At 34.5% G+C, this 14217-nt stretch overlaps 1 protein-coding gene across 7 annotated transcripts in view; it reads right to left on the bottom strand.

Moving 5' to 3' along the window:
* Nucleotides 1–14217, bottom strand: part of PFKFB2 (6-phosphofructo-2-kinase/fructose-2,6-biphosphatase 2) — a 51227-nt gene that overhangs the window by 25257 nt on the left and 11753 nt on the right. For all 7 annotated transcript variants that reach the window (XM_039320098.1, XM_039320097.1, XM_039320093.1 and 4 more), the window contains exons 5-14: nucleotides 14006–14072; nucleotides 13301–13375; nucleotides 11715–11771; nucleotides 9704–9828; nucleotides 6357–6564; nucleotides 5127–5273; nucleotides 4648–4752; nucleotides 3921–4050; nucleotides 2472–2534; nucleotides 1933–2003 (exon numbers count right to left, since the gene is read on the bottom strand). In XM_039320098.1, the coding sequence (XP_039176032.1) occupies nucleotides 1933–2003; nucleotides 2472–2534; nucleotides 3921–4050; nucleotides 4648–4752; nucleotides 5127–5273; nucleotides 6357–6564; nucleotides 9704–9828; nucleotides 11715–11771; nucleotides 13301–13375; nucleotides 14006–14072 (1048 nt within the window). The remainder of the gene's footprint in view (nucleotides 1–1932; nucleotides 2004–2471; nucleotides 2535–3920; nucleotides 4051–4647; nucleotides 4753–5126; nucleotides 5274–6356; nucleotides 6565–9703; nucleotides 9829–11714; nucleotides 11772–13300; nucleotides 13376–14005; nucleotides 14073–14217) is intronic.

The raw sequence follows: 14217 nt of genomic DNA, 5'->3' as shown, positions 1-14217 counted from the left end.
TTATGGGAGATAATTTGGATCAGAAATGTTAAATTTACACAAGCTCAAAATCTGAGGGAAAATTTTTATAAAATGTTTTATAGATGGCATTTAGATCCTAAAAAATTATCTTGTATGTATTCTAATTTACAACGCAAATGTTGGAGATGTGGTAATATGGATGCAACATATTTTCATATTTGGTGGAATTGTAAAAAGATAAAGACTTTTTGGATTATGATTTGGTGGAACATTCAAAAGATTTTTAGAAGGAAAATAAAGTTTACTCCTCAATTATTTTTATTGGGTATTTTTGTGGACTTAAATGACAAAGAAACTATTTTAATGTTGAATTTATTAACTGCAACAAGGTTACTAGTAGGCTCATACTGGAAGAAAGATTCGTTGCCTACTTTAGAAGAATGGATATTTCTAGTTTTGCAGAAATGGCAAAAATTTCTGCTTATTTGAAGGATCATACACAAGACAGATATATTATTGTATGGAGAAGATGGATAGATTATATTCAGAAAAAGTACGGGACTACAAAGTTTTATTTATCTTATGAGTAAATTTTTTAGTAAATGTTGTAGAGATTTGCTTATGATATATAGGAGTTAAAGGTTAAGTATGATATATTTTTTTCTCTTTTCTTTTTTCTTTTCTTCTTTTTATTGTTAACATTGTTATTAATAACCCTGTACTCTGCTCTGGGAAGTGAGGGGGGAGGGTTGAGGGTGGGTGGGTGGGTGGGTGGGTAAGGATAATATAGATATGGTAGTTTATGAGAGAGGTGCTGCTTGGGCATTTCCCCTATGTTGTGTTCATGTGTCTGAGAGGGATGAGAGGGGAGGAAGGTGTAGGGAGGAAGTAGGATGGTAAGAAGAGAAGGGGAGGGGAGAGAGTAGGAGGGGAGGAGAGAAAGAGGAGGGAAGTAGGGAAGGTTTAGAGAGGGTGGACGCAGCCTGGGGGGAATGGGCAGGTGGTATCAATGGTCATGAATTTATTTTATTTTGTAAATTGTATTTTGTATTTTGTATGATGAATAAATGGAAAATAAAAACTTTTTATTAAAAAAAAAACCAAAAAAACCCAAATGGAGCATATTCTACCTTATTGTGCATGTGAAATGACATATTTGTAAGCCTGGAAGAGGTAACTGTTATTTTTATTGATAAAGTACTTGTCAATTCCCTTTTTTGAGGCACTTTGTATCTCCACAAAGTCTTATCTGCAAGTTTTGGTAATTCAAAAAAGTTTTTTATATGTGTTGACTTCGTGCAGAAGCCTCTTCTACCATTTCCAGTAGATTAACAGAAGAGTCAGAGAGATTTCTGTACAAATGCAGCATCTTCACAGAATCTTCTTTCGGTTGCTAATGTAAAGTGAAGTAACATGGCTCTTGGAGGTGGGGCCACTATTTCACACAGCATCATGAAGGGTGCTTCACATGGGCCTTCATCATCACAAAGAAGCGTTTTGAAGCTCTGCCCAAGCTAATATTTGCAAACAGAATAAAGCCTTAGCAGTCCCTTCTCAGAAATGAAGAATTTACAATATTTTTACATAATTTTAACCAATGAGTGATCTGAAATTAAACCTGGACATAGTTGTTCTATCTTGATCTAATCCTTTCATGTTTTTTTTTAAAGTCTGCATTTTGTGGAGTATTTAATATGTCCAATGTAGCTGTCCACAAACTATCACCAAACATTTATCAGTATAAAATAAATTTTATGAATTTAGTTTATGGTTTCTATATTTATGAAAATTTGCTTTCCCCACAGTTTTGGGGAGAACAAAAGAAAGGAAAAACCCGTTATAAATATAGTACTGTTTTCACTCTTCCCTTTCTTGGGAATTACCTAAGATTGACCATGACTAAGTCAGAAATGAAATATAAAAGAGATAAGAAGATAGAGGAGTTATAACCAAACAAAAAATAATACATACCACTGTGGATGGCTTATCCCGGTGAGTGTCTACAGCTTCAACATTCAGAGAAATCATTTCTAATTTACAGCCTTCATAAAATTGAAAATATACAGAACTTTAGGCATCATTTTTAGAGAGGAAGTACTATACGATCATCAGATAAATGAAAAGCAATATTTATCAAGGAAGAGACCTGAAATACTTGAGTCCCATAGACTCCAAGAAGTATTATGCCAAAGTAGGCAAGAATTAGACATAGATAGAAGACTCAGATCTCACTGTAATTATTTAATTAGCTATTCCCCAACAAGTCACATTTAATTTAGCTTATCATTGATTTAATTTCTCATGTTTTATTAGGAAAAGTATCATGATTTATAATGGGAAACTGATATGGGTAAAAGCCCCACATATACCTAAAAATAATATATAACGTACTAATTATGTTTATTAATTCAAGAAATAGAAGTTACTTGATCTAATGAAATATATGCTAAATAGATATCTGCATTACTGCTTTTCTCTCCCATGTTCCTACATAAACAAATAATACTTGCCATAAGCAACTGGTGTAAGCTTAAAGATGGTATGAAGAGGACATCTTAAATAAGGCAATTCATCTAAGATAAAGTAATAAAAGTTAAACAGATCTGCTGAAACAGTAATCTAAAATACACAGTATACTTTGATTGAGCAGGAATGTAATATATATTAATGAACAAATCTGCAGGTTCTGAAATGTGACATGCAGAGAACCTTAGAATTAGAACTGAGGGACAGAATAGAGGCAATACAACTACATTCTCACACAATTTGTGAGAAATGTGTAGAAATTTAACAATTTCAAGATGGAATTCAATCTAATTACCATAAACTATCCTAGACTGGGGATGGTTAATGTAGCAAGTAATTAACCCAGTTATTCTAATATTTAAAGAATATAAAGAAATAATAAATATAAAAATAGATAAACAAACTTGCAATAAAGCCTAGTCAAATAATAATTTCACACTTTATTGGAGATTACTGGCTCCAATGTCAGTAAAATCCACTGAATGTGCATATGTATGTTTTGAAAGTGCCCAAAATGTCAATAACTTTAGGCAGGACAATCATATCTAGTCTGGAAAATAATCAACAACAAACCAACTTTGTTTTAGTAACTATGGCAGCTTTATAAACTCAGGAGAAAAAGAGGAAAAATATGTGTGAATATGAAGGCTGAGTTTCATCTGGACTAAAGCGAGCGAAAAAGGAAATTTCCCCTCCTTGCACATTGCAGTTCTGAGTGAAGCCTATTTTCATAGCTGCTATCAATATTGTTATTTCTTAAACTGATGTGGTTACTAATTAGAACCATGGGGGCGCTGTGGTTATAGTGCAGTATTGCAGGCTAACTCACTGCTCACTCCAGGAGTTCCTTTCTGAATGGTTCAAGGTTGACTCAGCCTTCCACCCTTCCGAAGTCAATAAAATGAGGACTCAGATTGTTGGGGCAATATGCTAAGTCTGTAAACCATCTAGAGAGGGGCTGTAAAGCCCTATGAAGTGGTATATAAGTCTAAGTGCTATTGCTAATTATACATTTATTGTCATATGTAGTTTATAATTTGTTTCCTGTCAAGGATGGGAAACCTCTTGATAATTGAAGACTAAATACAGTTTGGTTTTACTACATAAAGGCAGCGTAGCAATGGTGGTTGGGGTTGTAAGATAAAAGTTGGTGGGGCAATGTTAAAAAAGGAAGCAATTCAGAAACTATGACATTAAAAAAAATCAGCATCGAAAAACGAAGCTCCTCCAAAGAGTTGCCATGGAAAAGTACCAAAGAAAAGAACTACAAGCTGAAGTTCTATGGCAAGCTACAATGATCAACTTCAAGTATGTGAACTGGGGATCTAAAGCTTAGAGAAGGAACTGTGTGAGCTACATCTAGACTGCTCACCTCTATTCTAGATAATCACTGCCTTATTTCTGTATGCTATAAAAAGAAAAGTTTTTTTTACCTGCACTCTTATCAAGAAAATAGGCCAATAGGCATCTCATAACTGCCTGGTGAGAAATAACTAGGACATTCTCTTGACGTTCCAGTTCCATAATTACAGGTTCCAAGCGCTGGACCAAGTCTTGGTAAGACTAAAGAAGCCCAAGAAAAATATTAATCAAAAAGAGGGAAGTTGCCAATAAATATGCTCTTAAAGTATCCAAATATTTTTCCAACTAGCTGACTATTTATTATATTTTATCTATTATATTACATACATTACATCATGGGCCTTTCTTGGAATATTTAACATAGCTTACATGCATTGTTTTGATTTGGGAGAAGCAAGATTTCTAAATCAAGAACTTCCTAATTCTTTATTGGCATTACTATAACACCTGAACATCTGTCAGTGGGTAAAATTGCATAATTTGAGATGATTCATAAGGCTCTGATAGCATTTCAGATTTCAAAATCTAACAGTGTATTAGAAGTTAAGACTTTGAGGATAAGAATTTCTGGAAGCAATTATGCCATACTAAGACTTGCTGTGTTTCTGCCCCAAAATGATAATGCATGTTTATTATGCCATTCTTCAACCAGCTCCAGGAGAGTTGTATATTATAGTTCTTTTTTTAAAATTATATTAAGGGACAATTGTTGCAACACACTTCAAACTCTAACAAATCAAAGTGGTAACATTTAGTTCAGCAGCAATATTTAGTATAGCAATGATAAAAAAAACACACTTCTCCTCCAGGATAGCGGTAAAGGTATTTTTCTTGATCTCGAAGTGCAAACTCTTCTGGATATTTTCTCTGAATCTCTTCATATGTCATTTCTTCACATACTCCCTAGAAAATTAAGAACTGAACTCAAATGAATATAATTTAACTTAAACATGTTTGTCTTTTCCAAAACTTACATTTCTTCAAACATGACAGCAGATATATTCTACCATCTATTATTCCAGAACAATGAGGAGCTTGACAACATTGGACCTGATGTATCGATAAAAAGTGCTTAGAGTCTGCAACCATAACTGTCCTATTGAATTGGGATTTATTTTTGAATTTAATGTATGAAGTAGATAGATGGATAGACAGACAGACAAACAGACAGACAGATGAAATTGTATGCAGCTTATCTTTATGGCAATGAAGATTATTTGAAACTATATCACCACTATCCCGAGACCAGTGTTTAACTTTTCTGCCATTCTACTCACTGCATCAATTTCATTCAGTATCTTCCATTGCTCATATGGTACTCCTAGAGCTTCTGCTGTTTGGATTGTTCTTTTCAACTGGCTAGTCCAAACTTTCAGATCCATAATCTCTTGCTCTTTGATAAACCTTTTCAATGCTCCAGCAAACTAGAAAACAATACAGCATGATTAAGATTTCCCCTTCCCTATTATGAAGATAAGGACAGCAACTTGGCTTTGTGCTGCTTACATTATCAGGGAAAATTTCTAAGGTGGCATTAGGAACAGTGGTTTGGAAGCTGTAGAAAGCAACTCATCTCCCCAAGTCATACAAAGCTAAAATTTTATATTCACAAAGTTCAATATAAAATTCGCCATTTTTCTTGTATTGTAGCCAACGGTCATAGCCCTTTTTTGTTTCCAACTGTTGTGCTACAATTCCAACTGTAATAGAAAGTTTTTTGATAGAAAAGAATTTAATATACTGTTAATATACTGTTCTGAAGAATTCTTCCGTGTTACAGGCCAATTTTAGAGATGTACAATGGACTGTAGCAGGGCATGAAAGAAACCTTCCATCGAGGAAAGGTAATATGACTGCAATCCATTATCTAAAAATAACATATCAGCCAGTGGGTTATTACAGTTGTTTGCGTAAATTGTTTATATAAAATATTTCTATTGTAAACAATTCTATCCAACTTGGCAGAGTTTCTGTGATAACTATGTATTCTGATTTACAATAAAAGTAATCTAATATTTAATATACTAGTCAGGCACCAAGGAGTTGGTTCCTTTGAGTAATCACAATCTTTTAGGGTAAAATAACTAGGGATGGAAGATATCACAGAGAAAATTTGAGATATAAATGCTAAACATTCATTTTATTTAAAACACATTTTATCATTGTTAATGTGTTTAATGATGTGTAAGGTGATGATATCTATGGGTATTCTCAGAATACTATTGAACTGTTCTTCCAGCAAAAATTAGTAAATTTAGAATGTAATGTTTGTTGTTTTGAGCACATGTTTCTGGTCTTAAACTGAACTGAAAGTAAATGTGGGCAGAACATCTGCCTTAATTTAGCTGTAGTATGCAAATTCAAGTAGCTCTTGTCTGTAATTCATTAAAACAACATGGGTGCAAAAAACATGTTAAATGTGTGTGCTTTGATGGCCTCTTTGCTTTGAATTTAAAACACAGAAGAGCCATACAAAATATGCAAACTTCCTGTGAATTAGACCATACCTGCTTCCCACGTGTGGACAGGCCCGAATCTCCACCTATCTTTCTAATAAGGTTGCATTCACTTTCTCCATGTCTACAGAGATAAATTGTGCGTGGCTGAATGTGAATATTCATGAGATAATAGACAATTTTACTTTGGATGTAGTCTTGGATCCGGTTGACCAGAAAGCGCTGCCCAACATTGATAACTTTAATGAAAGAAAGGTCTCTATAATAAAAAAAATGCCAGAAATTATTAGGTATCAAGTCATCACACAATTATTCAATGTCTGTTTTTGTAACTTAGGGAGAATGCATCAAAAAAAAAAAAAGGCTGATGCATAAAATAGCTGAACTAGGTTATTTTAACATGAGAACCGGTTTCTAATTATATATTAGACCTGGATAGTACTTAGGATTCAGATTCCAAAAGATGTTTCAGAGATCCTGGAGGATGAATAGCCCCCACCCACTGCACTGGACTTGCAAAACAGCTGTAGAATGTAATGTGATCCTAGGAAAAGGTGCAGCTGCACTTTTCACTTCTCTATTAGTCCAAAGCACCTTCTGGAGATCAAATCTGAAATGCAGATACACACACACACACACACACACACACACACACACACACACACACAAATACACTACTCCAAAGCAGTGAATGAGAAATGACAACACAGTAGTAGAAAGATATTTGGAAAGCAGAAAGTTAAAAGCTTATTTCTATGGAATCGTGAGGGGAAAAAACCCATTATATTTTAACAAATATTTTCAGACATATAAAAAGCATCTCTGACTACTGATACACTTTTGAAGTATACTAATTATTAAAATATTTAAATGCTGGCTTCCGCGGCATCTCTAGTCACACGCTGAGACTCGTCTCCTCATCGGCTAGCCTTCCCTCCGCCGGTCGACTCTTATATGGGTCGAAAGTCGCCCTGTCAAGAACATCTAAGCTGTAAGAGCCCCCATGGTGAATCCGGGTGAGATTTTTCCTTGTTACTCTCTCTACTTGTCTTTGTTTTTTGCCTGTAAGAGTGTTGGAATTATTTCCCTGGCTAGAGAAAGCAGCTTTTATGTTTTTGGGAAAGAAGGTGTTTTATAAGATTAAATTTTACTTTCATATTTTTGGGGATACAGAAAACTCTCTCTTTTTTGTTCTGCTAAGAACTTTACTATCATCTGGTGTTGGAAGATTGTTTCTTCTTTCACACTATACTTTTAAAGATAGAAACAAGGTAATGCTGTCTGGAAAAGACTCTTTCTTAACTTACTGAGGACATCTAGTGGCAAAAATTTAATATTGCGCCTTCTGGTTACTTTTTGAAGTTAGACCAGACCTGATCTTCAAATCATTTTTGGAAAAAGATAAGCTTTGCTGTGGGAATTGTGGGTGTAGATATAGACTAACTCTTATCAGATGCAGCCTCCACAAACAAAACAACAAAAAAGAGAGACTTTTTCTAACTACTATCAAAATGGAGAAATTGCATTCACAATTAAACTATAAGCTTATACTGGAAAAGATACATGAGGCCATTACAGACATTTGTGACATATTGAAAGAATCTATTTCAGAACTAAGATCCAGAAATTTCACTTCAAACATTCAAACAGATGCCCAGACTATACCTGACTATTTTACAAACCAAATTATATTAGAAGAGGAATTAACTGAGATAAAAGAGGAACTTATTTTACTCTAAAAATCTCTCATGTGTAATTTTGAGGAACAGATGAAGCAAAGATTGAGATTTGAAACTACAAAGCAATGATATTTTAAGGAGGAGAAAAACAGATGCTTGATGCAGAGGATGGGACTCCTATTTCTTCAAAGACCATTCCAAGCAACAAAAATAGACTCACTGATTGATAGGGAAGCGTGTTTATGGAAACCTTCTTGGCACAGGAAAAAAGCCAGAATTAGACTTAAAAGAGAAATCTAAAACTGTGTAATGGATTAAAAGGCAATACTGGATTCATGGACTGTTTTAAGGATTAAGATTTAGAGTTAGAAGCAAGTAAATATATATATATATTAGCGTAATTATTAGAATAGATATTTTAAACAGATTAAGAATGTATTGGATTGTATTTATGTAGCATTTTGAAAATATATGAAAATCATTATGCACTGGAATTGAAAAAATGATGATTGTTTGGATTGGGATGCTTTATGGAGTGTTTTAAATTACTAGGATGGATTTCTTGTATGACAACAAAGACATGATAAGGCATGATAAGTAATTGGAGAAAATTTGAATTTTGTTTGGTGAATTTGAATGAATTAAGGTTTAATATTATCTCGTTATTTTAAAGAGATGGATTGACTTTGGGATTACATATATATAGGGCTGATCAATATTTTATTGCTATTAGGATATCTATTGTGTAGTGGAAGAAGAAATAAATGAGATTGGTAATAAAATGAGGGATGTGAGAGATTAAGAATTAGAATTGATAATTTCTTGTTTTAAATTTAAACAATTGTAATTGTAAACTGATAAAAGTTATAACTCAGGTTTAATAGTAATAGAAATTTAAAATAGAAATGAAATATTTAAGTGTATCATGTTAATTGAGGGGAATAGAGAGGGGATAGTGAAATTTATTGAGTTGTGTTGTTTATATATGTCTTTACTTTTGAATGTTTGACTACCCAACCACCACGGTGGGTCCTGAGTACTTTTTCTTAAGAATTTAAAAAAAACAATAAAATGTGTTAAAAAATATTTAAATGCTTTTTAAATTATTTCTAAATATTGCTAAAAAGGAGAAGTGATTCCTGGACCAGTCTCAGATCAAAACAGGTGTTACCAAACCTGATTCTTGTACTAGAAATTCTTTCTGTTCTTAATAAGTAAGAAACAATAGCCCTTGCATGCATAACATTTCTGAATTCTCCATTGTTTGCTCCATTTTTCTACAATATCCTTCCCATAATATCCTCCCATCTGTTCTTCCATCCATTTCTACTCCAAGCACATGCAGTAACCATGATCCAAGAAGTATCAGTGGATTGAGGTACGGTAAAAGGTGACTTTTCAATTCTTTTTCCCCTGGCAGCCTCATGGAGCAGTCTCTCCTGAAGTTTCTCTTAGAGTGGACTAAGGCACAGGGAGTTTAGAATGAAACAAATGTAACTGAAAAAACTCTGTAGTTTATTGTGATCCCAGAGTGTTCCTCCCTTTGAATTTCATCAAATTTATAAGGATGACCTTATCTTCCCCTGTCATAGCCCAAACCTATTCAGGAAGAGGCTTTTCACAGGGAAGATCTTCAGAAAAGTCACCTCTTTGGCTGGTGTGTTCTGGATCTAAGTCTATGATCAAAAACCCTCATGATTCCTTTGCTGTGCATCTTACTTGTCATAATCAACTGGATCAAGGGGTTGATAGGTGACTTTGTAACATTCTATTCTCTTCAGAAAATCTTCCATCACATTCTCTCGGTTTCTTTCTGGATAATCTGGACTGGAGACTTTAACTTCCTGGTGCAACCAAAACAAACTTTTTGAAAGATAAACTCTGTATCTATACAGAAACTTTATACACATAAAGAAATAAACAGTGGTGATAACAATCTTAAGCTCTGCAATAATCAACTATTTTTAATAAACATTATCTTCTAACAAGATATAGAGTTTTCATCATTTTTGAATACACAGAAAGGATTTTTTTAAAAAAGCAATTGCACTAGTTCTAATACACAGATATGCCTTCCAAGATTAATAACCAGCTTCCAAAAGTTGATCCAATTCATGTAATTAGGTATCATTTTTGCAGATTCTGATGCCCGAATAATTTTAAGAGACTTTTTTAAATCCTATAATCCATTTATCTTATAAATACATCTAATGAATATACTTTCAAAAGGATTGCATCAATGTTTGGGAAAGCATTACCTGCTTTAATATTGTCTATTTAACTGAGTCAACACTATTTTTAAGCTCTAACACAACAAAAACATATACTTTTAATACAAAATATTCTAGCATTTATGCATACAGTATCTTTCCTATTAGACAGTTCATAGGGGAATCTATGTTAATCTTCTGCAATAGCACACCTAGTAATAGAGCACTGTAAGATCTAAACTTTTATTGTAACATAAATATATAGCCTACAAACTGGTCCATCAGATAGATGGATCATTATCCTGAGATAGACAGGCGTGTATATTTTTGGGTGAAATAGGAAAAGAATACTCAGGGAAATGACACTAAGCAGTGGTGAAAAAAAATTGTCATTATTGATTGTTGGGTTTGACACAGGAACTTTTCCATTGGTAAATTGATTAACTCTTACAGTGAGACAAGAAATGTTAGCTTGTTTTACTCTTGGGAACAGTGTAAAACATTCCAAGAAAACCTAAGAAAAATAATTAATCAGCAATTCTTATAATTCCTCAGACAAGCATCATCTATCTTCTATCTAAAATATATCAATCAGGCAACTCTAGATACCCTAGCCTAGTATTTCTGGAATAAGTGTAATCAAACCAGGATATATGGTGGTTACATAATTACACAGTAAATATTCCCCTCACCCCAAAGAAACAACAATATATCAAGGGTTTATGACTTACATCCCTATGGCCTATGCATGCTAAGATATCCTGTGGTTGTACTACTGCAATGGGAAATTATCACCTATCCAGCCCTTTATGGCATATGGCCCAAATATCTAAGGACCTTCTCTCTCCTCATTAGATCTAACAGAACAAGGTTAGCTGATGGAATATTGGTTGTGCACAATTGCTACCGTGACACCTGCCCCTTGAAATACCAATCCCCATAGAAATTGGGATGGCCTCAACTCTACAAGCCTTTATATGATCTCTGAAAACCTATTGTTTCCCCAGGTTCTGAGATAGGCCAGGATGTGTCCATTTACTTTATTTACTTTTATTGTACTTTTTGCTTTGCTTTTAAACACTGTATCTGTTTTGATTTGTATGTCACCCAGAGCCAGTACTCAGTTTATACAATCTATTATTGTATAAACAAACAAATACTAAAGACTCTAGCACTCTAATATGTTGCAGTCACTGTAGGGCAATATAAGGGCAATATAAAGGAGAAAGGTTTGTGCAGAGTGGGATAGAGCTAGCAGAATTAGCAGACTAATACTCAGTGCCCAGTTCAAGGATTTACCATCTGTATTTATCTTCCTATTTTGAACTCTTTATGGTGTTGCACATACTGTGTTCTTTCTGCTTTGAAAACATGATTTCTCATGGTTTGACTTGGATCTAACTGGTTTGACTTCTAACTCTGGCTATAGAGCCTAAGCTTAAACATGCTCCAATGATGCTCATTCTTTCTTTAGCAGGAATGACTGAGCAAAAGAAAGTGAGAGAATGTAAAATACTAACCAATATATTGGCAGCAATGACTTCTGGATCATCACAGACAGATTCCACAAAAAAAACCTTCAAAAGAAAAAATGAATTTTAATTTGTAAAATACAAAAAATTCTAGAGCCAGGATAAGAATTTTTTTTCAAGAACTGTTTTTCTGCAAAAATAATTTGTTCATGGTAGCATTGCACACTAAGATGAGGGCAGGTCAAAGAAAACGGTGGGTGGAACCAGACCACAAATGGGTGGTGTCCTATCTTTACAGTACTATCTCCTTTCTTTCTTTCTTTCTTTCTTTCTTTCTTTCTTTCTTTCTTTCTTTCTTTCTTTCTTTCTTTCTTTCTCTCTCTCTCTCTCTCTCTCTTTTTCTCTTTTCTCGCATTTCTCTCTCATCCTCTTTTCCCTCTCTTCCATCTTGCAGACTGCAAGAAAAGGGACAGATGGTAGGAAATGGTTGCTTCCAGGGTTTGTTGGAATCTGAATCAAAGTTCACCTTTGACTAGGAAGTGAGGATTTTCAACTAACATGATGTGACCAAATGGATCTTTTTAAAATGTGATAAAAATCCAATCAACTATTGGATTCCAAAATGCATCATTTTATCATTTGCATATTTAACCAACCAATAATTAACCATTAAAAATCTACAGCAATGTATTTGGAACATGTTTACAAAAATTCCAGTATGATCAATTTAGAGTTGCTTACTGACTCACAGGCATAGCACAATATGTCTTTTGGAAAAGACTAGTCAATATTCTGCTGGAACGTGTCTTAGCTACTTCTTCAAACATGACTATATGCTGGACACAAAGTCACTGAATAGAAAAAATGTTGATGAAGCTAGGATACTTATTTATGTTGTAGGAATAGCAAAGTTTGTTTATTTTCAGAAATTCACCAATTGGTACATGAGATTGCCTATGGCAAAAGTACTTTTTCATTTGGCAAATCAAAATTAAAGCAAAAGACAAATGTCCATTTGCAGCATCCTGGAATCATATGATTTCCACTGCATTAGCAGTGTTCTAATATTTCAGGGGCTACCACAAAGAAGAGGGAGTCAAGCTATTCTCCAAAGTGCCTGAAGGCAGGACAAGAAACAACGGGTGGAAACTAATCAAGGAGAGAAGCAACCTAGAACGAAGGAGAAACTTCCTGACAGTTAGAACAATTAACCAGTGGAACAACCTGCCTCCAGAAGCGGTGAATGCTCCAACACTGGAAATTTTAAAGAAGAGACTGGACAGCCATTTGTCTGAAATGATATAGGGTTTCCTGCCTGAGCTGGGGGTTGGACTAGATGACCTTCAAGGTCCCTTCCAACTTTATTGTTATTATTATTATTATTGTTGTTGTTGTTATTTGTCTCTGACTTCATACTAGAGCAAAGTTGAAACAAAATGTCCCAAAACTGCTTTTTTCCCAAAAGCAACTGGACTTTGTTTTTTCCTTTATCTTTAAACAAACTTCTTGGATGAGAAGTGAAACATTTTCAAGAGGAAAAAAAGTCCAGTTGCTTTTGGAAAAAACCACTTTTGGGACAACCATGACCTGGATGACTGAGAATCTTCATAGACATTTTGCAACAAAATAATCACCTTAAAAGAATTTTCTTTGGCGAAAGCTAAAATCATATCCCGTCTTTCTCGTGTTGTGTTGGTTGCATCAAAGACCTGAACAAAAAGCAGAAAAAAAGAGATGGATCATGTTGGAAGTGACTTATAATTGGACCCTGCACTTATAACCATCCCAGATCCCCATCTGGGATGACATCTGGCAACCAGCAAGTATTTATGACATTTGCAGCATCCTGGAGTGCATATGATTGCCATTTGGGACCTTTACAGGGGATTTCTGACAAGCAAAGTCAATATGGGAAGTTGGATTCACAAAACAAATGTGGTGATTTGTTTAACAACTGCACAGAAAAGAACATAAAATCAGGTGCTGCTCATATAATAATTGCATTTTTAGTGATAGAACTTCTGGTTCTAATTGCGGTCATAAGCTGAGGACTATCTGCATGCTTCCAATTAAGTCTGGCTTCAGCATCTGGCATACCTGGGCTATTCCAGGTCCTACCATCCCAGCAAAGCCACGGCTGATGCCTGGCCAATATGCCCTTTAAAAAAAATTGGTTTAATGCTCCAAGGATCTCTTCTGGATCCTTCGGATATTACTGAATTATAAATCAGCCAGGGTTGCGAAAGTTAAAGGTGCTGGGAGTTGTAATTTAACAGTATGTCGAAAGCCAGTTTCCCACCATTGCAGCATTATGTCCCAATGATCAGGTGTGCACTTACAGCAATCTGGCCAGACTCTTCCATTAGATAAACTTTCACATCTTCAAGGGCCACCAAGGCACATTGTCTGCAAAATAAATAAATAAATGAAGGAAGGAAGGAAAGATGGAAAGAAGGAAGGAAGGAAGGAAGGAAGGATAATTTAATGAGAACTCAAACAATCCAAAGTAATCATTCAGTTTTATAGCTATAATTTTATCTTGCTCATGCAC

Source organism: Crotalus tigris, unplaced genomic scaffold (genome assembly GCF_016545835.1).
Source record: "Crotalus tigris isolate CLP2741 ecotype Arizona unplaced genomic scaffold, ASM1654583v1 scf7180000023618.1514416, whole genome shotgun sequence".
NCBI lineage: Eukaryota > Metazoa > Chordata > Lepidosauria > Squamata > Viperidae > Crotalus > Crotalus tigris.
This window is presented reverse-complemented; position numbering and strand designations above follow the sequence as displayed.